Consider the following 27,036-nt stretch of genomic DNA (forward strand, 5'->3'; position numbering starts at 1 on the left):
TGATCAAATTTTATGGGTGGGGTATTGAGAATTTTCTCCACAAATGTTCTGTCAGGAAAGCCATACGGATTGAGTTTCATCTTGTTTTTAATATCTCACAAATGGGAAAAATATGAAAAAATATGATTCAATAGATTCCGACATCTCCATCGTAACAAGTTCAAATTTTCTCTTCAATATCATCAAATTATTTTGCAAGACCCTTTCAATTCATTTGTATGTTTTATCCAATAAATTCCAAACCTCGTTTGCCGTATTAGCCGTAACAATTTTTTCAAAAATTGATATGTCAATTGCCTGATGAATCTGTGACAAAGCTAAGTTATCTTTCGCCTTATCGTCCTCATTAGCATCCTGAGCAAGTGTAGATTCAATATATCGATGTAATTTACATGTCTTAAGATGAGTTATTAACTCAGTCTGTGGATCCTGAGTAACTGATGATGGCTGAATATAATAATTATCCTCATTTTAATGACAATTTACAGTCAGCTCTACTGTTTTAGGATTTTCAGCAAACCAGTTCCAAACACCTCTTTCAACGAAGGTCGTATCTCTACTCATTATCACTTTCTCTGTCACAAGATCATACAGCCTCTAAATTTGAAAAATTTCACTATAACCAATAAGTATACACTTCTCTCCCTTATCGTCAAGTTTTTTTCTTAATTGAACAGGAATATGGAAATAGGCAATGCACCTAAAAACTTTGAGATGCCCAATGAACGGTCTTCTACCACTCCAAATTTTTTCAGGAACACTTCTAATTGAACACCTGTTCAACAAGTAAACTGCACAGAAAATTGTCTCAATCCAAAAAGATTTTGGCATACTTTTTAATTTTAACATACAGCTTACCATATCCATAACTATCCTATTCTTCCTCTCCGTCACTCCATTTTATTGTGGAGTGTACCTAGTAGTTAACTGATGCTATATTTCATTTTTCTTGGAAAAATAATCACAAATCAAACATTTCTGAACCTTATCTGTTCTCAAAATTTTAATCTGACAGCCATTTTGTCTCTCAACAAAAATTTTAAAAGTGTCACAAGTATCGAATTTTTGCTTCAAAAAATTTACCAAGGCTTTTCTACTAAAATTATCAATGAAGGTACCTGTAACCACCATTAGAAGGAACTTTCATAGTGCATAAATTTGAATAAATAATTTCTAATGGCATTCCGACCCTCCATGATTTATCAGTTTGAAAAACATAAGCATCCCTGTGTTGTTTTTTCAAAATACACATATCACAGATTCTACCAAAATTTCTAATACTGGGCACCCACCAACCTTTCTTTTACTGGCCGAAAAACTCAAATTATCAAAATTCAAATGATCAAATCGCATATACCATAACCAAGTACTGTCATCTATCATCATACTCAAATAGAAAAAATTGGCAGTACTCAAATTCAATGTAAATAAGTGATTTGAAGTCATTGACACACTAGCAATCATTCCAACATTTTTATAAAAAATGGTACAAATGTAATTAGAGATTCGAAATTATACTTTTTCGCAAACAACTGTCTCATACTCAACAAATTATGATGCAGCCCAAGAACATAGAAAACATCAGAAATAAAATCAATAAATCCACATCTATCATCAGGTTAATTGAAATTTTTTTCTTGCCAAATATTGATAAAACATTGCTATTTTCAAATTTAATTTCACCCCGGATAGATTCATCAAATTCAATAAATAATTCTTTTTTGTCAGACACATGATTACTGCAACCCGTATCCAAGCAATACTTATTTTTGTTAACCACATCAATAGCATTACAGGCTAATAATAAAGTCTCAACTTTTTTATTATTATCCTGCACTAGATTGTCTGCAATATTAGGCTGAAAATTCCTTTCTACATTTTTTTCAAATCTACATTCAAATTGTCTATGACCCAATTTTCGCAAATATAACATTAAATTCTCTGTTCAAAATTATTCTGAAAATTATTTTGATTAAAATTACTTGCTCTACCAAAATTACCATTGCTGCCTCTATCAGGATCACCTCTAAAATTAAAATTATTACCTCTATCACATCCAGGATTTGATGTACCTCCTTTGTCTCTATTATTGTTACCACGATTACCTCTGTTATTGTAGTCACCTCTATTATTGCAGCTTGGGTTTCTCTGACTGGATTCACCTTGTTCCTTGACATCGCTGTTGCATCTCAAATTTAATTGCGTCTGCAGTTCCTTCTCTACTGTATCTTTTTTCGGAGTATCTTCCAACTTTCCAATAATTCTTTGTTCATGTAGAATTAATAATCCATGCAAATCTTCAATACTCAAATGCTCCAAATCTTTTGTTTGTTGGATAATAGCTATCACATGATCAAATTTTATGGGTGGGGTATTTATAATTTTCTCCTCAAATGTTCTGTCAGGAGAACCATACGGATTGAGTTTCATCTTGTTTTTAATATCTCACAATTGGGAAAAATATGAAAAAATATGATTCAATAGATTCCGACTTCTCCATCGTAACAAGTTCAAATTTTCTCTTCAATATCATCAAATTATTTTGCAAGACCCTTTCAATTCCTTTGTATGTTTTATCCAATAAATTCCAAACCTCGTTTGCCGTATTAGCCGTAACAATTTTTTCAAAAATTGATATGTCAATTGCCTGATGAATCTGTGACTAAGCTAAGTTATCTTTCGCCTTATCATCCTCATTAGCATCCTGAGCAAGTGTAGATTCAATATATCGATGTAATTTACATGTCTTAAGATGAGTTATTAATTCAGTCTGTGGATCCTAAGTAACTGATGATGGATGAATATAATAATTATCCTCATTTTAATGACAATTTAGAGTCAGCTCTACTGTTTAAGGATTTTCAGCAAACCAATTCCAAACACCTCTTTCAACGAAGGTGTATCTCTACTCATTATCACTTTCTCTGTCACAAGATCATACAGCCTCTAAATTTGAAAAATTTCGCTATAACCAATAAGTATACACTTCTCTCCCTTATCGTCAAGTTTTTTTCTTAATTGAACAGGAATATGGGAATAGGCAATGCACCTAAAAACTTTGAGATGCCCAATAAACGGTCTTCTACCACTCCAAATTTTTTCAGGAACACTTCAAATTGGACACCTGTTCAACAAGTAAACTGCACAGAAAATTGTCTCAGTCCAAAAAGATTTTTGCAAACTTTTTAATTTTAATATACAGCTTACCATATCCATAACTGTCCTATTCTTCCTCTCCGTCACTCCATTTTATTGTGGAGTGTACCTAGTAGTCAACTGATGCTATATTTCATTTTTCTTGGGAAAATAATCACAAATCAAACATTTCTGACCCCTATCTGTTCTCAGAATTTTAATCTGACAGCCATTTTGTCTCTCAACAAAAATTTTAAAAGTGTCACAAGTATCGAATTTTTGCTTCAAAAAATTCACCAAGGCTTTTCTACTAAAATTATCAATGAAGGTACCTGTAACCACCAATAGAAGGAACTTTCATAGTGCATAAATTTGAATAAATAATTTTCAATGGCATTCCGAACCTCCATGATTTATCAGTTTGAACGTGTTGTTTTTTCAAAATACACATATCACAGATTCTACAAAAATTTCTAATACTGGGCAGCCCACCAACCTTTCTTTTACTGGCCAAAAAACTCAAATTATCAAAATTCAAATGATCAAATCGCATATACCATAACCAAGTACTGTCATCTATCATCATACTCAAATAGAAAAAATTGACAGTACTCAAATTCAATGTAAATAAGTGATTTGAAGTCATTGACACACTAGCAATCATTCCAACATTTTTATAAAAAATGGTACAAATATAATTAGAGATACGAATATTATACTTTTTCGCAAACAACTGTCTCATACTCAACAAATTATGATGCAGCCCAAGAACATAGAAAACATCAGAAATAAAATCAATAAATCCACATCTATCATCAGGTTAATGGAAATTTTTTTCTTGCCAAATATTGATAAAACAATGCTATTTTCAAATTTAATTTCACCCCGGATAGATTCATCAAATTCAATAAATAATTCTTTTTTGTCAGACACATGATTACTGCAACCCGTATCCAAGCACTACTTATTTTTGTTAACCACATCAATAGCATTACAGGCTAATAATAAAGTCTCAAATTTTTTATTATTATCCTGCACTAGATTGTCAGCAATATTAGGCTGAAAATTCCTTTCTACATTTTTTTCAAATCTACATTCAAATTGTCTATGACCTAATTTTCGCAAATATAACATTAAATTCTATGTTCAAAATTATTCTGAAAATTATTTTGATTAAAATTACTTTCTCTACCAAAATTACCATTGCTGCCTCTATCAGGATCACCTCTAAAATTAAAATTATTACCTCTATCACATCCAGGATTTGATGTACCTCCTTTGTCTCTATTATTGTTATCACGACTACCTCTGTTATTGTAGTCACATCTATTATTGCAGCTTGGGTTTCTCTGACTAGATTCACCTTGTTCCTTGACATCGCTGTTGCTTCTCAAATTTAATTGCGTCTGCAGTGCCTTCTCTACTGTATCTTTTTCCGGAGTATCTTCCAACTTTCCAATAATTATTTGTTCATGTAGAATTAATAATCCATGCAAATCTTCAATACTCAAATGCTCCAAATCTTTTGTTTGTTGGATAATAGTTATCACATAATCAAATTTTATGGGTGAGGTATTGAGAATTTTCTCCACAAATGTTCTGTCAGGATAGCCATGCTGATTGAGTTTCTTCTTGTTTTTAATATCTCACAATTGAGAAAAATATGAAAAAATATGATTAAATAGATTCCGACTTCTCCATCGTAACAAGTTCAAATTTTCTCTTCAATATCATCAAATTATTTTGCAAGACCTTTTCAATTCCTTTGTATGTTTTATTCAGTATAATCCAAACCTCGTTTGCCATATTAGACGTAACAATTTTTTCAAAAATTGATATGTCAATTGCCTGATGAATCTGTGACAAAGCTAAGTTATCTTTCGCCTTATCATCCTCATTAGCATAACTGATGATGGCTGAATATAATAATTATCCTCATTTTAATGATAATTTGAAGTCACATCTACTGTTTTAGGATTTTCAGTAGACCAGTCCCAAACACCTCTTTCATCGAAGGTCATGTCTCTACTCATTATCACTTTCTCTGTTACAAGATTATACAACCTGTAAATTTGAAAAATTTCACTATAACCAATAAATATACACTTCTCTCCCTTATCATGAAGTTTTTTTTCTTAATTGAACAGGAATATAGGAATAGGCAATGCACCTAAAAACTTTGAGATGCCCAATAAAAGGTCTTCTACCACTCCAAATTTTTTCAAAAGTTTTTTCAGGAACATTTCTAATGGGACCCCTGTTCAACAAATAAATTGCACAGAAAATTGTCTCTGTCCAAAAAGATTTTGGCATACTTTTTAATTTTAACATACAGCTTATCTTATCCATAACTGTCCTATTCTTCCTCTCCGTCACTCCATTTTATTGTGGAGTGTACCTAGTAGTCAACTGATACTATATTTCATTTTTCTTAAGAAAATAATCACAAATCAAACATTTTTGACCCCTATCTGTTCTCAAAATTTTAATCTGACAGCCATTTTGTCTCTCAACAAAAATTTTAAAAGTGTGACAAGTATCAAATTTTTGCTTCAAAAAATTCTCCAAGGCTTTTCTACTAAAATTATCAATAAAGGTACCTGTAACCACCATTAGAAAGAACTTTCATAGTGCATAAATGTGAATAAATAATTTCTAATGGCATTCCGACCCTCCATGATTTGTCAGTTTGAAAAACATAAGTATCCCTGTTTTGCTTTTTCAAAATACACATATCACAGATTCTACCAAAATTTCTAATACTGGGCAGCCCACCAACCATTCTTTTACTGGCCAAAAAACTCAAATTATCAAAATTCAAATGATCAAATCACATATACCATAACCAAGTATTGTCATCTATCATCATACTCAAATAGAAAAAATTGGCAGTATTCCAATTCGATGTAAATAAGTGATTTGAAGTCATTGACACACCAGCAATCATTCGAACATTTTTATAAAAAATGGTACAAATATAATTAGAGATACGAATATTATACTTTTTCGCAAACAACTGTCTCATACTCAACAAATTATGATTCAGCCGAAGAACATAGAAAACATCAGAAATAAAATCAGTAAATCCACATCTATCATCAGGTTAATGGAAATTTTTTTTCTTGCCAAATATTGATAAAACAGTGTTATTTTCAAATTTAATTTCACCCCGGATAGATTCATCAAATTCAATAAATAATTCTTTTTTGTTAGACATATGATTACTGCAACCCGTATCCAAGCACTACTTATTTTTATTAACCACATCAATAGCATTACAGGCTAATAATAAAGTCTCAAATTTTTTATTATTATCATGCACTAGATTGTCAGTAATATTAGGCTGAAAATTCCTTTCTACATTTTTTTCAAATCTACATTCAAATTGTCTATGACCCAATTTTCACAAATATAACATTAAATTCTCTGTTCAAAATTATTCTAAAAATTATTTTGATTAAAATTATTTTCTCTACCAAAATTACCATTTCTGCCTCTATCAGGACCACCTCTAAAATTAAAATTATTACCTCTATCACATCCAGGATTTGATGTACCTCCTTTGTCTCTATTATTGTTACCACGACTACCTCTGTTATTGTAATCACCTCTATTATTGTAGCTTGGGTTTCTCTGACTGGATTCACCTTGTTTCTTGACATCGCTGTTGCTTCTCAAATTTAATTGCGTCTGCAGTGCCTTCTCTACTATATCTTTTTCCAGAGTATCTTCCAACTTTCCAATAATTCTTTGTTCATGTAGAATTAATAATCCATGCAAATCTTCAATACTCAAATGCTCCAAATCTTTTGTTTGTTGGATAATAGCTATCACATGATCAAATTTTATGGGCGGGGTATTGAGAATTTTCTCCACAAATGTTCTGTCAGGAAAGCCATACTGATTGAGTTTCATCTTGTTTTTAATATCTAACAAATGAGAAAAATATGAAAAAATATGATTCAATAGATTCCGACTTTTCCATCGTAACAAGTTCAAATTTTCACTTCAATATCATCAAATTATTTTGCAAGACCCTTTCAATTGCTTTGTATGTTTTATGCAATATATTTCAAACATCGTTTGCAGTATTAGCCGTAACAATTTTTTCAAAAATTGATATGTTAATTGGGTCCGTTTGGATTAGCTGTTTTTGGGGTTGTTTTTCAAAAACAGTACTGTAGCATTTCGTTTTTCAAATACAAGTCCGTTTGGATTAGTTGTTTTTGGGTTGTTTTTCAAAAACTATATGAAAAACTTTTACTGTAGATGTTTTATGGATTATTTTTAGATGTATTTTTAAAACATATTTTCGATTATTTTTATAATTTATAATTTTTATATTTTTATAACAATATATATTTATACATTTATAAATATTTATAAATAAATATATTTATATATTTATATAAAATATATAAATGTATTATAAATGTGTTATATTATATATAATACATAATATAAATATATTTATAAATGTATAAATGTATATTATTATAAATGTATAAATTATAAATGAATATTATATAAATGTATATTATAATTTTTAATTTTTAATTTTTATATTTGTATACATTTATGCATTTATAATACATTTATAAATATTTAAAAATAAATATATTTACATATTTAAAAATAAATATATTTACATATTTATAAATAAATATATTTATATATTTATATATTTATAATATAAATATATTTATAAATGCATATTATTATAAATGTGTATAAATTATAAATGAATATTATATAAATGTATAAATTAATATATTATAAATATATATTAATATTATGTATAAATGTATTAATATAATAAATATAAATGTATTAATGTATTAATATTATGTATAAATGTATAATTAATATTATGTATATTAATATAAATGTATTAATGTATTATATTATATATAATACATAATATAAATGTATATTATAAATATACATAAATATATATATATTATGTATATATTAAATATATAATATATAATATATAATATTTATAAAAATATATTTTATATAAAATAAAATATTTATAATATTTATAAATAAATATATTTAAATAATATAATATATATATATCCTATACATAATTGAGATATACAAATTTATTAATATTATGTATAAATGTATAATTAATATTATGTATATTAATATAAATGTATAAATGTATTATATTATATATAATACATAATATAAATGTATATTATAAATATACATAAATATATATATATTATGTATAAATGTACATTTATAGAAATGTATAATAAATATAATATATATTATGTATATATTAAATATATAATATATAATATTTATAAAAATATATTTTATATAAAATAAAATATTTATAATATGTATAAATAAATATATTTAAATTAATATAATATATATATATCCTATACATAATTGAGATATACAAATTGAAACAAACATATTAAATATATATTTGGAGTTGTTTTTGATATATTGTTTGGATATGGTGTTTTTAGAGTTGTTTTTGAAATACACATTTACTGTAGCATTTGGAATGTGAAAAACAGTTTTTCAAAAACAGGTCCAAAAACAAGGAATCCAAACGGACCTTATCTTTCACCTTATCATCCTCATTAGCATCCTGAGCAAGTGTAGATTCAATATATCGATGTAATTTACATGTCTTAAGATGAGTTATTATCTATTTCTGTCAAAAATTGAATTTCACCTTTATTTTGAGTGTTTAGATAGAAAAAATAATATTAGGGTTAGGATTTGTCATACTTTAATCCATAGTAATTAAACCCGGCCCGGCCCGGCGGTTCGACTGGTCAACCCGATGAACCCGCCATTAAACCGGACCGGTTCTCTAATTAGATCGTTTCTGCAAGTGAACCGTTGATTTTTCAACGGACCGACGGTTCAACCGGATTAAACCGAAAACCCGGCCGATTTTGTGGGCAAACCGGTTTTGAGGGAAAAAAGCTTTTCCAAGCCTCTGCTTGGATTCGAACCCAAGACCAAAGGTCTTGTTTTTGCGTCACTCACCACCAAGCCACTTTGTCACTTGTTAAGTAATGGCCACTCTTACGCTATATGAATGTTTTGTTAATTTTATCTTTATTTTTTTGTAATTCTCCAAAACAAATTTATTTGGAATCTTTTAATAAAGACTTATGACCCCTATATTCTATAAATTATAAAATAGATTTCAAAAATAACATATTACATAATTTATTTTAAAGACAAATATTGTTTTTAATATTTTTTTGCACTTAAAATTTGTAAATAACCTAGATAATTACAGTAAACATATACACTTGAAGTTTGGTAGATTACTAATTAAATTTATGTTTTGCTGATTCTTAGATGAATTAAATATTCTATAGCAAATTAAATTAAATGAATATTTGTTATGACATTATTTATTACAATTTATATCATATATCCTATATCAAAATTTATAAGATATAATATTTAAATATATTTAGTGACCCACTGGTTCAACCACTCACCCACCGGTTGAACCAGTGACCCGTTGACCCACCTCCTTCACCGGTCTCCTCTCTGGGCCGAGTTTAATAACTATACTTTAATCTACTATAGATTTGGTACCACTCTGATGGATCCAAATTGATAATCAATCACAAACCCATAGAAAAATATTCAAGTTAAGCGATCAAAGAGGCAAAGGGATTTTTCTATTAATCAAACGAAACTCTGACTACACACAATGAAAAGTACGAAGGAAATTACTACTTACAAAAGGTCAAAACACAAATAGAGATGCGACTCTCGGCCATTACACACACACATATATATCATGATCGGAAGAGGGGCAGGAACGGTTGTGGCAGTTCATGGCCAAGATTTGGTCAAAAAAATTGTACGGTCCAGATTTCATCTTGTATCTCGATTTTAACAACATATGTGGGACTCACAAAATTTTGTTCTAAAGTTACACGTTGTTGAGAGTAAGTTACATTATGTGCAAACAAAGTTACGCTGTGTACAAAATGCACATAAGTCATGACCTAACTACTACTAGTACTAGTACAACTTGAAATTGAACTCTACTTGGCCTCACCGTATTAACCAAACAAAATTCCTAATACTAGAAACCAATTGTACTAGCTTGGTTTAATAATTTCCTAAAAGTTTTCTCAAAAACTAGTGGAACGGAAAAAGGATTGAAAAAAACAAAATCAGAAGTCTTTTCAACGCGAACTTCAACTAACTTCATATGAGAGACCAAATGTCCATTCAATTCCCAAGTATTGAACTGCATTAATAAACCACAAAGACAACAATCCATCTAAAAAACATCAAAAAACAGCAATAAATAAAAGTAAATGGCTGCCCATCTTCGCCCTTTTGTGGATACAATCTTCTTCATCTTCTTTTTGTCTTCATACTTTCTTATGGTTATTTTTTTTGGTCTTCTTTCTTGGTCAAAGGCACAATATCCACTAGCAAATGTATATTATATTTGTAAGCATGCATTAGAAAAGTCAAATTCATCATCTCAAGGACTCATAAGAGACCAACGGCATGTGGAGACTGGAGACTTTAGAGCAGGTATTGCTATAAATTTCAAGATTTTGTTTATGGCATTGGGAAAATATTCTGCTCTATTGGGTTTTTCCGCATAAAGGGGGCTCTTGGATTATTGACGTTAATAGCAGATACAGATTCAAAACCTGAGGCAAGTTTATCTTTCATTCAGTTTTGCTTATTTATTTTGTATCTGGAGAAGTTAGTAATGATATGTTGCTGTTATCTATAGAATCCCAAGCTTGCAATGAGCTGTTATATTGGTTCATCTACAAACTTGATTTTAACTAGTAAGAACCAAAGGATGAACACTTTTCTCTTATACTGTGTTCTCAATGTAGTGCCATTTCCTTGCAATTTTCTACCTTGCGGATTGTGAATTGGATTTAGGTGTTCTGTTCGTTCAATTTAAAAGTACTTGAGCTTTTGTTTTTTAAATTAAAGTCTGGTTGGAATGTTGTGAAATGCGGTAAAGTTTCCCTTGTGTAATTTTAAAGAAAAATGTATTACTTTAGGTATTAAATCTTCATTATATTCAAACTTTGCTGACTTTCTTGATTTCATTATTTTGGGCTTAGGAGAGTTGGGAGGGGGTAGGCAAATTTTTCTTTGAGAAAATATTCTCAACTAGCTTATTTCTTTACAATTCTTGCATTTTCTACTACACAGGTAGGTTTCCCTTTAATTCTGTTTGGTTTTGATTTTCACTCCCAATTCTGCAAATCACATTCGAGAGGTAAGCCTTAGGAGGACTATTTTGTAAGATAAATGCTGCTCCTTGGTTTGGCCTTAATATTTTGGGCTCTGAAAACTGGACACTGTGGGTGTTGGAGAGGCAGCTATGAAGAAGTGGGTTTGTAATTCTATTTTGGACTAGTTGGGTTTAGCAAGAGGGATAACTTTCATTAAGCGGAAGCCATTAAAGAAGCTTTAGGCTGAGCTTTGCTTTGATTGATTTGGTATGTTCTTGTTGACATCCATAGTCACTGTTCTCAATATATGCTTGATTGATTTCCTGAAGTTTTTTTTGTTTTCTTTATGACAGAACATTTACAGATTATTGAAGCTGATATAGATTGTCAGTCCTGTGAAAAAGGCAAAGGGTCTCCTGGAAATCTCCCTTGTAATTTGGTATGTGTTATTCTTGGCTTTTCTCACAAACGGAATGGTCTAACAAATTATTTTGCATTAAAGTTGCATGTTTTACATCTGTGGCTTATATTGAAACTTATCAATGACTTGGGACTTTTTATTTACCTTCTTAGTTAAATGAGTCGCATCTAATTTGCATGTGTAGCTGCACACATCTGCACTGAACTTAACTTTTTGGTGGCATCATCGTCATTTTTCTGGGAATATTTTTTTTAGATGTTTTTCTTTCTAGTTTTGCAATATTTACATACTTTTGCATCTAGTTTTGCAATATGTAATACATATTTTTGCATCTCTGAAAGCTAATTTTACTCTCTTCTTTGTAATTACTTTATTTTTCTTATCTTTGTGCAATATTTTCTTATCTTTGTGCAGTGACTCCTGACTTATCAATGGAAGAGAAGTGTGGAATTGCGAATGACATCACTGAAGTAATTATTTTTCTTGTAAACCTTTGTTATTGATTGGTTATTTTCTGAAGGCAGATAAGAAAGCATGATTGTTGTTTGCTATATTTACTGTTTACAGCTCATAGGGAATACCCCAATGGTATATCTCAAGAATGTTGTGGATGGTTGTGCTGCACGTATTGCTGCCAAATTGGAGACTATGAATCCCTGCTCAAGTGTAAAAGACAGGTAAAAATGTTCCACTTATAACTGGTTCTTCTTCAGAAAAATTTTTCTCACTGTATTGTCCCGGTGGTTCCACGTCTTGTTTCCTGCATGCTGAGTATAGATGTCAATAGACCAAGTGAATGTGTTGTATCTCTCCTTACCTAAATGTAGGATCGCATACAGTATGATAAAAGATGCAGAAGAGAAGGGTCTAATTACCCCTGGCAAGGTTAGTTAAGTTTTTCCTACTCTCTTCTTTTAAGTTCACGTTTTACTTCTTGAAGACCATGAGTATAAATTTGCACTTGTATCCATCTTTATACTTTTCCACCAAAATTATATACTTTGTATGATGGATCTTTAAATGATGAAACAATTACTGCGGAAGCTTTTTGTTTGTATTGTGTTACTGATGACAAAAAATTGGTCCTCTTTTCAAGAAAAACTACAAAGGTTATGGGCCCCATTTTTGGTCGTCCAACTTCACTAAAATTTTGTACTAACGATGTACTCTTAGTTTTGGATATGGACATTTGGTGGCTGAAGACGGTCCTTCTCGAGGTGACCGGCGGTAATACTGGCATTGGTCTTGCATCCATTGCGGCAACTAGGGGCTACAAACTTATCACAGTTATGCCACACACGTATAGTCTCGAAAGAAGGATTATCCTCCTTGCTTTTGGAGCTGAGTTATACATCACCGATGCAGCAAAAGGTATTGATGGAGTTCTCAAGAAAGCCGAGGAAATACTGGAGGCAACACCAAATTGTTTTTTTCTCAAGCAATTTGAGAACCCTGCTAATCCGAAGGTACATTACATCCAGATAAAGTGCATACAGATGATCGCAATATGCCACTTAGCATTTCTCAATGTGTAGATACACTACGAAACCACTGGACCAGAGATATGGAAAAACACTGAAGGGAAAGTTGACGCCCTGGTTGCAGGGATTGGAACTGGGGGTACAGTTACTGGTGCCGGAAAGTTTCTTAAGGAGAAAAATGCGGACATCAAAGTCAGATTCTTCTTCTTATTATTCTGATGCCTCTTTTGTCTATTTAATTAGTCATTGTCGTCATTGTCTTGAGTAAACTATTGTTGACAGGTATATGGAATTGAACCTGCTGAAAGTGCAATACTGAGTGGAGAAAAACCAGGTGATTATAATCTAGATCTAGCTTTTCTCATCTTTTATGGTCTTTATTATGTTCAAGATTGTTTGTTCTTAGGCTTGTTTTACTGTTAGGTTAGGTGCATAATACACTTGAATAAATGACTTGGTGATAACATGTCCTTGTCGATCAAATCCTCTCTACTAGATCACATTTTTCACTCTTTTTACCTATAATTAAATATAATCTTGTTATACAATTTGTTAATTGTGAAATGTCTCATTTTGCATCTAGTTCATAACTTTTTGATTATCCTAAGGCTGCTTCACAAATATTAGTTTTATCTCAAATTAGTGTCTTGAATGTGTTTTAGAGTCCATGACTTGGATTTGAAAACTCACAAGCCCTTATGAGGTTCTCATCTCTTAAACTCAATTACAAGTATAATTGCAGACTATATATGGAAATCGATAGTTCCCTTAAATTGAATTTTCCTTAGGAGAATTGGAAAAAAATAGGCTGCAGTTTTCATATTTTTTGAGTCATGTAAAATGAGAAATTTAATCTTAGTTCTTGAGCCACTTAATAGTAACAAGTTAATTTCATGATTGAATGTGTACGTTTTTCATTCAAATTTGCTCAGCACTGAGAAAAACCTTTAATGATACCATATTTCATATTCATCTAGTTTTGAATTGTTTTCTACTGTCATTTTTGTTGTTCTGGAAGTAGGATTCAGAAACATTTTGATTTTTCTGCTACTCTGGCTTTATTTTCAAGTAGGTCTGGTTAAAAGCTTATATTGATTTGATGGCTATGGCCTCGAGCTGTTCAAGCATATGAGTGTATGTCTCTCATATTTAACTAAATTTTTGACTGGTAATGATCATATCACCCAGAACACAGAATAGATAAAGGGAGGCAACCTTAACTTTGTGCTGCATCTTTTTCTTACACACCTGATTGATCTTGGATCTAACTTGGAACAGTTTTTTATTCTTAACGTCCTGTTACTTGATCCTCGATAAAGAGTCGGTTTAATATGCATAAAATCATTAATGGATGTCTAGAGTACTAATAAAGGCTACTCAAGCACATAGTGAAAAGCTTTTTGTTTCACTATCTCTTCTTCCTATGATATGTGCCTGTTGAATCTGTATACATTTCAGTCATCACTTCTTCAAGTGCTTCCTTTTGTTGTGTTGTAATCACACAATATAAGTGTTCTGTTTTGATGAATTGCTTTATCCTGTAATCACAATCCTTTTGTTGTGATGTTTACCTTTACACAATAAGTGTTCCAGTTACAAATTTTTTGTATTGATCTGAAAGGTCCTCATAAAATTCAAGGAATTGGTGCTGGCTTCATCCCTCCAGTTTTAGACATCAATATACTTGATGAAGTTATTCAAGTAAGTAATTTGTATCTTTTTGTATCTCATGTTCGTGAAAGAAATTATGCATGAAAGTGAAATAGAATCATGTATGAAATTTTATTTACTATATCCTTTCATCCATTTGTATTTTTGTCACAAAAGCACATTATACTTGCACTTTAGGAAGAAAAAGAACTGTGCATAAAACAGTCTAATGAAGATGGATAATAAAGAGAAGACTTCCTTATCCAGATCTTGCTTTTTTATTCTAATGTATATCCTTGGTTCTGACCATCATGTTGACATTGTCTACTAGATTGAACAAGTAGCATCGCTGTTAAGTGTATAAAGATCTAGGATTCCTCATTGATTGATTAAGCTGCTGTGTCTACTAATACATCTAACCTAGGATTATTTCCTTGATACATAATAACAATGAGACACCAGAAGAAACTTTGTATGTTAATATCTTGCACAGGTCATTGTATTTATATATTTATGGGCACTCTATTCTCTTCATAATTTCTTGGATGTTCAACCTGGATTTAATGGTGGACTCTGCTATGTTAAGAAATTAATTCTGTATTATGAAAATTAAATAGAATACTCGGCATCTGGTGTGTTGTAGATAATGGTGTGGACAAATTTTTTTTTTTTATTTGAATCAAAATTGCACTAAATCGTCATAAATAGAACCATATTTTTAATGGAAGATAAAGTGCCAAGAGATGGTTAATCCACATTCTTTTCTTTTTCCATATTTTAATGAGAGTAGAGTGTAGAAAATGCTTTAGAAGTCATTATAAGTCTTTTCGTACAAATTCTCCTTGTTCACTATTTTTTGATCTTTTAGGCTCATTAAATGGTTGTTTAGCAGAAATTAGAGTTTTTTCAAATTGATTCTTGATATTTTATGCACTAATGTAGTAAAATTTAGATGTTCTAGTGCTATATATGGAAAACAAGAATAAAATATCTGAAGATTGTGCTTAAAGAAAGCTTTTGAGGCATGTCTATAACGCATTGGCCTCAAGTATGTACTATTCTGTTTAGTTAATCTGCTCAAATGATTCTCCTTACAGTTTACCTTGTTTTGGAGTCCATCAAATGCATTTTTAAGTATTTATTTTGGACTCATGAAACTGGTTGAATGACTGTGGTATCCAGAATGGCTTTGAGGAGTCATACCTTTGATCAAGTTCCTGGTTCATCCAGAATGAGTGTGGAAATCCCCCAATATCTGCTATCTTTTGTGCATTGAAAAAGTTAGATTATATAGTTAGTTCCTTTTGAGTTCAACATTTACCTAGACATTCGGCCCTTCTGACAAGATTCCTTGTCAGCTTTTGCTTTAAACTTTTGGTGCCATAGAATGAGAACATATGCTCAAATTCTGTTTGCTTTTCTGGTTTTTCTTTTACTATTTACATATATTGGGACCTTGAAGGATCATACATCAGTTCATCAAGTCTTGCTTATTTTTATCATGTATAATCAGGTTATATAACAGTTGATGTTCTCCAACAGCATTTATTCTCACTTGGTAGCACATGCTATAACAGGACAAAAAGTCTAGAACCAACAAAAAAGTAGACATCTTATATTGGACTAGTACAGAGCACTTTTGGCCCTCTAAATATTTTTCCTCAAGTTCTAGCAAACCTTCTCTTTTTCATTGTAGAAGTTTTGCTTCGAGGAATGGTATCATCTCTTTTGATTATTTCAGTACATTGGTTCTAAATCTATCTTGTTGATATTTTTCTTGAAAAGTATTTACTTGAGTCATTATCTGTTGAAAGACCGTCTTTGTTTTCAAAAGCTTAAAAATGCATTGGTGTGTCAAAGTAAAATGTAGTCTAGGAAATATGTTTTCTGGGTGCATATGCTGGGATATTTTAGAGGCACATAAACATTTTCATTCCAATTTCCATTTAATGATTTCCTGCAACCTAATTTTCTATTTGATGTCATATTTTGCTTCTTCTTTTCTCTTGGCCCCTTTTAGATATCAAGTGATGAAGCTATTGAAACAACAAAACTTCTTGCACTCAAGGAAGGTTTGCTGGTAAGTTGAAAGTTTCGAAGGCATCTATAACCCTTTCTTCTCTGGCCAACCACTACTGACATGTTTTTGCTTCAATATATATCACGTTGACTCTGGGGTTTGTAGGTGGGCATTTCTTCAGGTGCTGCTGCAGCTGCTGCAATAAAGTTAGGAAGAAGGCCTGAATATGCTGGAAAACTCATAGTAGTAAGTTGAACTTTTTCTTAGCTGACGCTGATGTTGCAGTTAATTTTTAACTGCTCAACTTCTTGAAAAGCTTTCCAAGTCAGCATATCAATTATTACCCTGGTCATTCTATTGACTACTTGAACACCCTTATGTCACAAAAATTAAGTTTATAGTTTTCCTTGTTCTCCTGTTTTGGGTCTCATGACCAATCCATTATACTAAGGATACTTCATCTCATTTTCCTAACGACTGCTCATGCCTAAGATACTTAATTGTGATTCAAGCTGGAATTTTCACTTTAGGTAAATCTGCAACAATATTATGGATGTTTTTCCTTATTTTTATCATTTATTATTTTTTTGGGGCGATAGGCTGAAAATTGTGGACAAGCTACAGATCTCTTATTTCATTGACGTGTTTTTTGAAATGTGATATCACCTATCGGTTCAGGTTCAGGTTATGTCTTTGTTATTAGAGGGTTGCGCCCATCTACTTATTTCTCTTGCTTTCAAGATTTTATTTTTCTGTGCTTCCTATTGCTAAAGCAGACAGGATATGTCAAATATAAAAAGGCAAGTGAAGAACAGCAGAATTACAGCCAAGGCCTAAACAGATATATGATGTTTTGGCTTTGGGGATAAACTTGAGCATGTATGGATTTCCAATGTCATCTGTCAACCCCAAACCCCCTATTAGACCCAATTCTCTCTGATACCTTCAAATGCTCCAAGCTATATCCATAAAAGAGTTGCAAATATATCAGTCCTTTTATTTCTGTTTCACATCCAGGTATGACAACGAACACAAGATGCTTTAAGTCAGACTGAAGTGAGCGTTAGCTATCAAAGCGATGATCAGGAATTGAGAAAAAAATTCCAAATAAAAAGACCAACAAGTTTTCCCTTTGGCTTGTATTCTGTTGCCCCTTAAAGGCTTTCACCTTATGCTGGAAATTATAATCCACTTTAAGTTTACTAAAGTGTATCCCACATTGAAAGTTTTATATTTTCTTGTAAACGGCAGATACAATCTATTTCAGGCATTACTCAGGTTGCGGTCCTTGACATTTTAGATTAGTCTAGGCAGCTTATCATAATAGTAGGCGTTTTCTTGGTCTATACAGATGAATCTGACTTCCATCAGTTCCCCTTTTAATGCCATCTGTTTGTTCTTTCTTTTTAGGTAATCTTTGCCAGTGCTGGGGAGCGTTATATCTCTACAGTACTGTTTGACTCATTGCGGATAGAAGCAGCAAACCTGAATTTCGAGTAGGTGCTCCACACTCGCACCTGCATTTTCAGAAACAGTTCAGAGGACTTTTGAGTGGTTTAAGGTGGCATTGTGATACATCTTTTTATTTATCTTTTTTGAAGCTCAGCCACAACTGTAGCTGTTGAGTACTTCTTTGATTAGTGGAAAGTGGCCCTCTCTATACATGATATAGATACATTTCCTCTTGTTGCAGAATTCTCTTCCACCTAGTTTGTCCTTTGTCATCATACTTTTGTGTTGTATTCTGAAGTTTTCCCTGAAGCCCTGTTCAACACCACTTTTGTTGAACATGTTAAATGACTTGCAAGCATCCTGATTCTTGAAAACAGTAATATTACTTGGTTATAAAGTTTGAGCCGACTGGAGATCGACACTTTCTCGTTCATTTACTGCTCGTTTTGACATGACTAGGATCGCGCGGTGTAATTTTCAGGTTTGCCCAGAAATGTTCAATTATTCAATTTGGGATATTCAATATAAAGAGTTACATGAAGGTGCACCCAAAGCTTTGTGATTATTTTTTGTAATTTTATTAAGCAATGAAGAGAGCCACAATTTCAGTCTGGTTGCCAAATGACAGTCATTTTTTGTTATGCTGACTTATTGGACAGCAATGGCAATGTCATTAGTTTGAAAATAATATATCACTGTGAAATGCTGCCTTATATTTTTTATGTACACCAAAATCTATGGCTTTCTAGCTCAAAAAAAACTTAAAAAGTGAGCAGTGTAGTATTGCGGCAAGGCTTGGCCTTATTTTTAGGCTCTGATACAACCAATCCACTGTTTTTGTAATTGCATCAAATTAACCCAAAGACCGCAAAGAAAGACACATTACTTTGTAGTACAATAACCAAAATGGCTTCATCAGCTTGTAACTTCAAGAAATCTACGGAAAAGAAACTGTGCTTACATATCAACCTTAGTGAGATAAACTGCATTTGACCAAAAAACGGAGAAGGATTACTAATGGAGGTGTATCTTCTCAATACATCAATAGCATACGACCTATGTATTTACAATAGAAGATAATTAAGATTTATTACTTTCACATACAATCTTCATCACCTTTGATCACAAGATGAATCTTCTTTAGCCTTGGATTTGAACAAGTGTGTTTTGATTAAACTTTATTTTTGCTCTATCAAGTGTTTTGACTCATCTTATCATTTTTTGCAAAACAGAAGTTTAAATTGAAAAGTACATTTGCAAAATCATAATCCAACTTAGAAGTTTAATTATATTGTAACTTGTTAGGATTTTGTCTATCTTGAGCCCAATGGTATCTGTTAGCACACCTAATTAACACTAAGTTATTTTGTACACACACATTTATACATCCCTGTACTTATACATCTTTTCATTTTTTCCCCTCATTTTAGGCAACAAGGGATGTCAGTGATTTTGGTTAAACCTCAAAGTTTACTTGGGCAATTAAGGTTTTCTCTAACCTGCCTATGGGGTTCTCTTTAGAGGTTAGAATTGGATTGGGGCCAATCCGATTGATTTTGATGTATAAAAAAAGGAAAAAACTTTAATGGGGAATTCCGTAATTTCTAAATGATTTAGAGAAATTTTTTTGAAAAGTAGTGCTTGAGAGTATAAAAAAATAAAGAAGATGAAGAACATTATTTATCTATATATTGTTAAAAGCATCAAATATGAAATATGTACTACTTCACGTGTAAAATATCTATAATTTACATAGAATACGTTTACTAGATATACAACTAGAGATAAATGTGCAAAAATTTGCACTTTCTTATCACTTTTTAGCTAAAGTGTGACCTTTTTTATAAAGGTTTTCACTGAAAAACAACCTTTATATCCATAAAAGCAAAAATTGCAGTAGGGCAGGAGTGCTTTAACCCATCTTGTCTGTACTCCAAGCTCCCTTAGAGTTGCAATTGGGCCATCTGAGTTGGAATTTAACAAATTCAAACTCGGTTCATCTAGTTAGTAAGATATTCGAATTTTGGATTATGAGTTTCGAGCTAATATATGCGAAACTCGTACTTAACTCACAATACATTCGAGTTTTTAGCCTAATTCGAGTTCAACCCAAATTCACTTATCACTCCTTAATTTCCATAACATAATTACTATGAACATTAAGCAGTAAAACTAATTTTAAATCTATATTAAAACTACACATAAACCATTAAAAAAGTTCATTAAAAGTATATAAACCAAAAAATTTTCAACAACAATTGTATCTAATTCTTTTAAAATACATGAAAAATAATAACAAAACATGATCAACTGTCAATTATTCATTACATGTTTAACGGACCTAATTCTTTTTTTGCTAATTACTAATCGTCTAATTATACATTACATATTTAAAAATAATACATTTATAGTTATATATATTAGGGTGCATGTATATATATTAATATGTATCAAATTATAAATATTATATATGCATATAATAATGGGTTGAACTTTAATTGGACTGGGTCTATGGAGGCCCAAGTTCGGTCCACATTTTAATTGAGTTTTAAATTTACACCCAAACTCTACCTGATCCAAAATTACAATAACTTCGGCTCATTTTCTTTCAAATATAATGGATCGATCTCGTGGTGGTTCAACTCTATTGATAGCCCTATGTCTCCCTTAAGCACCATCCACTTATAACATTCATTTTTGTATAAAAATGAAAATAATAAATTTTTGTTAAACAAATTGAGAGACCTATTTAACTTGGCGAAGAAGTGCTATGTGAGGAAAAATACTACTAAATTCCTCTATCTAATTGAAGCAACAAAGATTTAGTTGAGTGGAGAACCTAAAGAGAACAACTTGTTTAAATTTCCCTAATTGAAGCAACAAAGATTTAGTTTTCCTTGTCGAACAACTTGTTTTTATAGGAGAATAACTACGTTCCAATTGAAAGTAATAAGACGTCTTTTTTTTAAACTTTTTTATTTGTGTAAGTGAGAGGGTTTGAACCAACATTTGCTTATAACCCTTTCTACCTTATTACCCAACCCAACCTTCGCCCAATAAAGCACCATTTTTTTTAAATTTTTTAAAGAGGTCTTGGGCATTTGGGAATCCAAAACCTTTTGTTTACAATCTGTCCCATCTTACCATCCAATCCAACCCTTTCCTAATAAGATAACTAGAACAAGCATATCTCTTTAACATTAAGATCATAGTGCTAGACAAAGAATGGACAAATCAGACATGAAAAAGGTGTGCACTTTTGTTTTTTGATATACCTTTGTAATCCTTAAATATATTTGGATAGTAGATTATTTAGGATAATTTTTGAAAAAAATAGTGTAGCACTTTTATGATGTGTTATATGTGAGATAATAAGGTGGTTGGAAAAAGTATTGATGATGCAAGTAAATAAATTTTGACAAATAATTCACTATCCAAACAACTTGTTCCTTAGTACAATTTCTAATTCCAATTCTTTGGTATAACTTCCAATTAGAAACTCCAGTTAAATAACATTTCTCTTACAATCTAGCTATAGACATCGATGTTTTGTCATTTTAATTTTGTTAGAAAGGGAGGGTAAATGAATAATCTTAAATTACAAAAAATTCACCTTTTTATTTTATATTTTGGGCACCAAGTTTCAATTTTCCAATTTTGAGAAAAAAAATGAAAAGAGAATAGAATAATAATAGTGAGTTTTTAGGAAATTTCCTAGCACCTACTTCGCTATAGATCCATAGTCCACCCTAATCACTCAATGATAAATCTATATTCCGCCCTAATCACTCAAGGTTGCGTACTTGATCAAAACTTGCATAATTCCAAAACCTTCACAATCAACGGATTATATCAAACTCTACTAGACCATTATAGACAAGAACCCACCCCACTTACTTATTCTTTACCACCTAACTCACTTTATCACCTCACTTCCCAATCAGCGGATTAGCTTATATGGACAGAAGAATCCACCCCACTTCTTTATCCTAATCACTCAATGATTGATCATATTCTACCATAATCACTCATTTTTGAGTACTTAATCAAAGCTAGCATGATTTCAAAACCTTCCCAATCCACAGATTAGATCATAGTCTATACTTGACCCTTGCACACTAATGCACCTCACTCTCACTTATTTATCCTTCACCACCAATCAGTGGGATTAGATTGTAGTCTTCCACACTAATGCAAGAACACACTAGACCCTTACACACATTAATACACGTAGCTTTGAGAGAACTAGGAAGCTTCGAGTGTGTTGGGATAGAATATCATTCGAAATAATTATGATAATACTTTTCATGATATGATATATGTGAAATAAAAAGATATGTAATAATATAAAAAGTGAGTTGAGAAATGTATTCATGGTACAAACGAAATACTATTTATTTTTTTTTTCACTTTTCACCCCCACCGAAGGCCTGGCTCTGATACCACAAGTAGCCTGGGCAGGGATCCAGCCGCAATGCTTAAGCTTTTAGGAGCATTGAGCTTTTAAGAGGATTGTGGCTGGATCCCTGGGAACTTTAGTCTCTGCTTTTAAACTAAGCATTCAAGAATCAAGAACGAGAACCCACCGCCTCTCGATGATCATCTCCAAATCATTATTGCTTTTCTTCATGAGCTCCTAAAATTTTCTTCAAAATCTTTCCAATGCCTTAGTTCTAGGATTCCAAGCCCTATGAAAACGAAGAAAAAGCAGGGAAAAAGAAAAGGGTGCAAAAACAGAGAAGAAAAAGGAGGGAAAAAAGAGGACAGTAAGAAACAGCTAAGGTGCCGAGGAGCAGGGGAGTTAGCCTCCGGTACCGTTTCCTCTGCCGCCGCTGGAGCCCACCACCATTGAAGTTCACCGAGATTAGCACTGTAAGCTCTCTTTTTCTTCCTTAATTTTCGAGTTTCGGCTTCAGATTTTTGAAGCTCTTATTGCTCATTTTTCTGATATTGTTCTTTCTTAGTTGCCTATAGCTTTATATGTGATTTCGTGATTGTGTATGCTTTTAATGTTGGTTGGACTGAAAATTGTTGAGATAAAAAAAAAATTCTGGGCCCTTATCTAACAAAAAAGGAGGAGGAATTTCCTTCAACTTTCAGATGCATATCACCTGTTTGAAAAAATGCCCAAACAAAATTTGAACAAAAAGGACAAATGATCTACGTTTGTGCGTTTGAGGAAGGTGAAATTCCAGCAAGTACAATGCTTGCCGTAAGATAATCGTTAATTTTCCGGGCAGAAGGGAAACTTTTGAGAGATTTTGACGCGCGGGTTTTCTTTTTTTTTTTTTGTACTTCTTCTGTTTGTATGAATTCGAGTTTTATTATGTGAAAGAAGCAGCAGCCGTCTGCAGTTCTCATCGATTGGAGAAGACGACCCAATTCCAGAAATCGCAATTTTAGTCCTTCAATTTTTATTTTGTAATTTATTCCCCAAAGTTTTAAGACTTTGTAATTTGACCCCAAAAACCTTGCTTTTATACCTTCTATTAGGTCCTAGGAGATTAGTTCAATTAGCTTTTTCATTTGTCAAGTTGTAATTAATTTTATTTTCTTTGTTTAGAAGTGATGTGACTCATATTGGACATAGGAGCATTCCAATTTTGTAATGTTTTTCTTTTTTATTTTCCTAGTTACTTTTTATTTTGTCGTGTGAGATCGAGTGGGCCTCGAGCATGTTGTTTCATGGCTTTTCCAACGGAAAGCCTTGGAAATAGTCATTTTATTTTTTTCACTCTTTATGTGTTATGTATAATTCTTATTTGTTTAGATAATTTGTGTTAATTACTTACATGTTATGTGTTTAGCAATAGATTAACTCATTTTAACCTTAAAATTAAGAGAATTAAATTAAACTCGCAATCTGTTTTATTGAGGGTGGTGGGTGCTTGAGAGTAAAAGCTTGACCTTTCCCATTCATAAATGTAGCTTCCTAATTCATTTCTGTAATTTTAAAAGACCTGGAGTTATATAACTAAAGGGTTTTAATTTGTATTTCGAAAATAAAAATTTTTTAGGTGACTCAATATATCTAAATTCTAACAAGTGGTGATTCCAAAATTTTCAAAAATTCTTTTTTAAGATTCTAGTGGGTTCAATTCCGTCGTTTTTGTCAAGTCATATTGTAGGCTCTTTGTACTTTTCTTTTTATATTTTTGAAAAACCCCAATAACAACAAACTTATTTTCTTTTTATATTTTTGAAAAACCCCAATAACAATATTTTTCATTTTTATTTTTATTCCTATTTTAAAAAAATGGGGTGCAACACTAATAGTAGCTATCCCTAACTTAATTTGTGCAGTGAGAATTAAAGCAAATCTCAATATTATCACGCATGAAGAGAAATATCTTTTGACGTAAAATTTTTCTCTAGCGTAAATAAATCGCTTGTTCTAACTAAATCAAAATGGCTCTATAGCTTAACCTATTAAATAAGAAATATCACCAAATCAAATTATATAGGAAAATATTATTTACACTCCCATTACTTCAGTTTCATCTTGATGAGGCCATATTATTCCTGTCCTAATTTCTTTTCATATCCTATCTTGTGTTCACATGCAAGGAAGTTAGATACAATTGTTATATGCGTCCAAAAGGTAAAAAAAGAAAAATTAACTTTTACTTCTCTTTTTCTAAATCTATATAACTATTTTTAATTTATTTTTTATATTCTTATTTCAATTTCAATTTTGTAAATTTTTTATTACAATTGAGGTTCTATTGCATTATCTGGATACTAGATGCTGTTATAATTTTGTTGAAACATACTACTCCCTCCATCCCATATATTTAGTTTGTTTGAGGATACATATTTTTTATGTATAATACATTCCACCAAAGAGTTTTTCCTTTTGTTTCACTTTTGCCCTTAATTATGTGTCGGTCAAAGTAAAAAGTAGAAAGCAATTTCATTACATTTGTCTTTATACATCATTAATGAAGGGCATAACGGAAATTTCAAAGTATAAAGTAGTTAGAAATGTCAAATATGACAAATATTTTGGGACAGCCAAAAAAGGAAAGTATGACACTTTTAAGGAAAGTTTCACTCCCTCTATGGTGGCTATATGAGCTATTCTTAGTAGATTTTTTGAAATATTAGTGTCCTATATATGAGACTAGGGATGGCAATGCGGGCACCCGCCCCGCGGGGGGCTCTCGGGGCGGGGGGTGGGGCGGGGGCGGGGGCGGGGGGGAATTTTTTTCCCCCGTTTAGAAACGGGGCGGGGGGCAGGGGAGTATACCCCCGCCCCATCCCCCGCCCCGCCACCCGCAAAAAAAAAAAAAAAAATATATATATATATAATATGTAATTTAATTAGTTATAAACTTATGATAATGATATTATTAGTTAGATGTATTATATAATGTATATTAGTGTATGTAATATAATTGATATTATCAATTATACGAATAATTAGACATGTCTACTAATAGAATTTATTAATTAGTTATACTAAATTTACTAATACATTTATACTAAATTTCTAATTACACTTAATAGAATAACACTTTTTTCTCAAAAAAAAAGCACAAACACAATAATGAATTAGTGATTGTATTTGTACCAAAAGTGAAAACTTAACTATTTTAGTTGTATTTATTTCATCATGTTGGATTGTATTCAAATAACTTTTGTTTGATTGTTTTTATGAGTTTTATTGTAAAATTAAAATGAATAATAACTTGATGATGTGTTGATATTTTAGTACTTGATTATTTATTAAAATTTAACTCTAATAAAATTTTATTAACCCCGCGGGTGCCCCCGCGGGGGAAGCGGGGCCGGGCGGGGGGAGTGGGAGGCGGGGGACGGGGCGGGGGCGGGGGGAGTTTGTAGGCAGCGGGGCGGGGGATGGGGGAGGGGTCCCCCGCCCCAACCCCGCCCCGTTGCCATCCCTATATGAGACATTGTAGTTATACTCAATTTTGGTTATCTTTGATGCTTGGGATTTATTTATTTATTTTCGGCTTGAAGTTTGGAGTTTGCTCATTTTACATTGTTAGATTGATCGTGAAGTTTTGTAGAAAAAAAATACATATTAGTGACAATTTTAAATTAATTATTTTAATGTGTAATGGAATGATTAATTGGTTTTAGAATGTAAAAGAAAATCTAATAAAGTTAACTCATTGGCAAAGAGATGAAATTAGGGAGGCGTAGTGGGGTCTCATCAAAATAAAATAGGATAGTGGGAGTGCAAATAATATATGAGGAATGTAAATAACATTACCCATTATATATTACATTAAGATTTTGACATTACTAGTTTGCCACTATTACCAACTATTCATTCCATCCTAAATTCATAATCATACACCTAAATTTTTGCAAATGAGCACTAAAGAATAATTTGTGAATTTCATTCAGAGTGCAAACTCATTCTCTTGATTTACAACTATTCACTAGCAATGTTTTACTCAAAACTTTCAATACTTACATCTGCTTATTAGAATTTTTTTGTTATCTTTTAAATCTTTAAGGGCCTTGTTTGGCGGACAAGTTTGTTTACTACAAGTTTTTTAAAAACTTTAGTTACAGTAATTCCAAAAAAATTTTAAAGTTTTTAAACTATACACTTCAAAATATTCAAAAAAAAAAAAACACACTTCAAAAAAGTTTGATTGTTGGATAAAAGGTAGTTTTCTT

General features: G+C 31.6%; 1 protein-coding gene across 5 annotated transcripts; it reads left to right on the top strand.

Moving 5' to 3' along the window:
• The first annotated feature begins 10,481 nt into the window (after window positions 1-10,481).
• Window positions 10,482-18,814, top strand: LOC113761268 (cysteine synthase-like). Of its 5 annotated transcripts, none has more exons than XM_027304171.1 (12): window positions 10,482-10,689; window positions 11,711-11,796; window positions 12,193-12,248; window positions 12,346-12,455; window positions 12,606-12,663; window positions 12,981-13,244; window positions 13,314-13,451; window positions 13,542-13,593; window positions 14,881-14,960; window positions 16,930-16,989; window positions 17,095-17,175; window positions 18,340-18,814. In XM_027304171.1, exons 3-12 carry the CDS (start codon window positions 12,210-12,212, stop codon window positions 18,427-18,429), a joined length of 972 nt encoding a protein of 323 aa, XP_027159972.1. In that variant the 5' UTR covers window positions 10,482-10,689; window positions 11,711-11,796; window positions 12,193-12,209; the 3' UTR covers window positions 18,430-18,814. The 5 variants fall into 5 exon arrangements, with proteins under 5 accessions (XP_027159972.1, XP_027159975.1, XP_027159974.1 ...); XM_027304174.1 differs by lacking the exon at window positions 10,482-10,689 and adding an exon at window positions 10,900-10,955; XM_027304173.1 differs by lacking the exon at window positions 10,482-10,689 and adding an exon at window positions 11,335-11,401.
• Window positions 18,815-27,036: the final 8,222 nt, after the last annotated feature.

This window comes from Coffea eugenioides, chromosome 2 (assembly GCF_003713205.1).
Source record: "Coffea eugenioides isolate CCC68of chromosome 2, Ceug_1.0, whole genome shotgun sequence".
NCBI lineage: Eukaryota > Viridiplantae > Streptophyta > Magnoliopsida > Gentianales > Rubiaceae > Coffea > Coffea eugenioides.